Source organism: Dasypus novemcinctus, chromosome 12 (assembly GCF_030445035.2).
Source record: "Dasypus novemcinctus isolate mDasNov1 chromosome 12, mDasNov1.1.hap2, whole genome shotgun sequence".
Taxonomy (NCBI): domain Eukaryota; kingdom Metazoa; phylum Chordata; class Mammalia; order Cingulata; family Dasypodidae; genus Dasypus; species Dasypus novemcinctus.
This window is the reverse complement of record NC_080684.1, coordinates 17885492-17888927: the sequence shown is the minus strand read 5'-3', so window position 1 is coordinate 17888927 and position 3436 is coordinate 17885492. Positions and strand designations below refer to the sequence as shown.

The following is a 3436-nucleotide window of genomic DNA, read 5'->3' as shown; positions in this document are numbered from 1 at the left end:
ACATACCCTTGCCAGCTGGCTTCTGTTCATATCCAGCGGCTAAGTATTAAAAAAAAAAAAAAAAAAAAAAAAAACACAAAAAGAAAACAAAAACATGGTGGGGAAAGAAAAGAAGCAACTAATCCGGTTCTGGCATAGCCTAGGCAATATGTCTTCAGCAGCCAAGCACCAGCTGACAGTACCCTCAGCTGGCCCTACCTAGCACCTCCTCCTCAGTCCCAACAGAGGTGACCCCAGGCACAAGCGGGTTGCTGACTTCCCCTTTGCCATCTTCCAGGTGGAGGTGCCAGCAGAGACAGAGTATATGAAATGTTTCTGAGTCTTGGATTTACCCTAACAGGTCACTGCCTCTCTCAGCCATTCTCAGCTCCTTCTACATTTTCCCCAGCCTCTTTGAGTCAAGCTCCAAATGTTCGAGTCTCAAATTATGTCTCCTCATAGTCAGAGGTCCTGGCTTTTTTATTTCTAGCAAATCTTGTCCCCTAAATCTCAGATCAGCTTTGGATCCAAATAAGAATCAGGTCATAGGCAATACTCTCAGTGCTAAATCTAATGAAAATTTCACAGATAAAAGGGAGAATAAGTCTGTAATCACATTTTCTGAATTATAATTACCTGATGTATTGTTACGTCCCTGAAGAAATTAAGTATAAGCAAAGAGCTTTTGGCATTTACTTGAGCATGTTTCAAAGGAAAGAGTTCTTACAAGGTATTTTGTCCTGTCTTCCATGAGCAAAGCAAACTTTGCCTAAAGTCTGTTACTCAACTATCTTGATGTAATTCAGCCTTGTGCCCCAATAATCCTCTGCCCATTCTCTGCTATCCGAAATTATATAAACCTTTTTGCAACATTCTTTTCAGAGCTGCTTTTACCACGTTGTTCTTCAAGCTGTAGACAAGGGGATTCACCAGAGGAGTGACCACACTGTACTGTATGGAAAAAACAAATTCCGCTGGGGTCCCTGATGTTGGCATGTAATAACGAAGAAAAGCAGAGCCATAGAACAAGATCACTGTAGTGAGGTGGGAGGAGCAGGTGGAGAAGGCCTTGCTCCGCCCTGTTGTGGAGCTGATGCTCAGGATGGTGGAGACGATGCGGGTGTAAGAGAAGAAGATGAGGAGGAGTGTTGCAGAGGCATGAAGGAGGGCAGAGCAGATCAGGACTGTGAAGTTGGTGGAGACATCAGAGCAGGACAGAGGAAAGAGAGAGGGAAGCTCACAGCTGAAGTGAGACATAATACGAACCTCACAGAAGTCCAGATCCCCAGCCAGAAGGGTGTTGATGAGAGCATCCAGAAAAGCCAGGCCCCAGGAGGCCCACACCAGACCCTCACACAACTGCTCACCCATCACCTGGCCGTAGAGCAGGGGGTGGCAGATGGCTGCATAGCGGTCATAGGCCATGGCCGCGAGCAGGCAGACTTCTGTCCCAGCAGTGGCAAACACAAAGAAGACCTGAGCCAGGCAGCCCTCTACCGAGATTGATTTATCCTGAGAAAGGAGGTTCTTCAGCATATTGGGCTCAGTGACTGAGCAGTAACAGAGGTCCAGGAAGGAGAGGTGACTCAGGAAGAAGTACATGGGGGCATGGAGGTGAGGATCAGACTTGATCACCAGCAGCAGCATCAGGTTCCCCGTCAGGGTCAGGAGGTAGATGGCCAGGAACAGCACAAAGAGTACAGCCTCAACGTGGGGGTTGTCAGACAGCCTGAGGAAAATGAACTCTGTGATGGTGCTGTGGTTTCCCAAGGCCATTACAGAAGATGCTCCTCTGTAATAAATACAGAATCAGGGGTGAAGTATTCACCTACGTTCGCGCCACTCAGTTCCTTTTTCATTGTATGTATACGGATCTCTCCTTGGCCAGCTCATTTTCTTCATGTTTGGTTTTTTTTTTTAATTCCTTCCTCCCTGGAATAGTTCCCTAAACGAATAGCTTGCTGCACACCTCGTGAACCCAGAATCAGCTCATTTCTGATTTTTCCCCTTGCACTCTTCTAGTACAAATGGCATACTTTCTCAGGTTAGTTCATAACTAATTAATTCCATCTCCTTGAACAGGCCCCTGCATTTATCCTGCAATAGTCAACTTTGCATTTGGCACACTTCCCAGATAAGCAGGTCTAAGTGTCTACTTTCCTCAGTCCCAGTTTTTATGCCCCTTGGAAAACTTTCCATGGTACAATACTGCTTAACTACCACATGCTTTATGTGTTATGTTCTTATTGTTTACATGACATATTCGTTGTTTGACACACTGGGCTGTTTTCCATTTCCTTGTCACTCTGCATTTACTTCAGCTGATCCTCTGCTGAAATCTTCTGCTATCCAATCATGACTTAAATGACTTCAAAGCTCATATGTGGGGGAATTCCCTTAATAGTTATCCTTTTTCATTCCCAACTTGAAATCTGACCCATCATTATACATCCAGACTCTATTGCTTCATTAGGCTTCTTGTCTGACATGCACATTTTTTACATTAATTTTGTCCTGCCAACTGAATTCTGAATCATCCATGAATCCTCCAATTTATACCTGATAATACAGAGTCAGATGTTCTCACCATAACAATTTTGATTCCCACTGAGCCAGCCTGTAACTCTGTCTCTGTTCTTCCTGGTTTTCCCCACTTTCCTCCTTAGAATTTAGGCAAGTTTCCATGATACAAACCCTAGCAGATCCAAATTCAAGTTACCTTTCAGTTTGGTCTTGTGAGTAATTTTATGCAGAGCAAAGTGGCCAAAATAAATCCAATCCTGCTTTTAGATGAATGACCAGATGTAACAATCCAATTTTCTTGTCTTGAGATTTAAACTCTGTTTAAGTAAACAATTTTTCCATATTTTCAATAGTAAAATAACCTACTGAAGTTAATCAGTTCACTTTAACTGAAAATTTCTCAGCCTATGGAATTTACTCTGGTTTTGTCAAGATTTTGCTCCAGTTTTTCAATATATTCTCTAACAATTACTGATCACAGTAATCAGCTGGAGAAAGCTCCAGTACATCTATGACCCATTTTTGATCACAGTAATCAGATGGAGAAAATTCCAGTACCTCTAAAGTTTCTCTGAAAGGCTGTGAATTAAGAAATCTGATATTTTAGACACTCTCCCCTGCTAAAAGGCAAAGAAGCCATCAGTAAGGCAAGGGGAGACCCGATTTGTGGGGTTCCATGATCTACTCATCCTCATCCTCAACATAGACCCTCAGACTGTGACCAAGTAAAGACAGAGTTTCATTTCAACCTTGCAGTGAAAAGACAAGCCCCAATTTCAAATTACTTACCTTACAAGAGGACACACAGTGGCTTCAATTCACGTTGACTGCCTATTTTGAAATTCAGAAAAGGGGAAGAGAAGGGAAGTTTGCTACATGGAGAAGAGTAGAGGAAAAGAATGCGGAGCCCAGGTTGATCTTAATAACGTGTGCA

At 43.2% G+C, this 3436-nt stretch overlaps 1 protein-coding gene across 1 annotated transcript; it reads right to left on the bottom strand.

The window, feature by feature from the left end:
• Positions 1 to 819: 819 nt before the first annotated feature.
• LOC101425163 (olfactory receptor 8S1-like) lies at positions 820 to 1755 on the bottom strand. Its single transcript, XM_004453754.2, has one exon. The coding sequence runs from the start codon at positions 1753 to 1755 to the stop codon at positions 820 to 822; it is 936 nt and encodes a 311-aa protein (XP_004453811.2).
• Positions 1756 to 3436: the final 1681 nt, after the last annotated feature.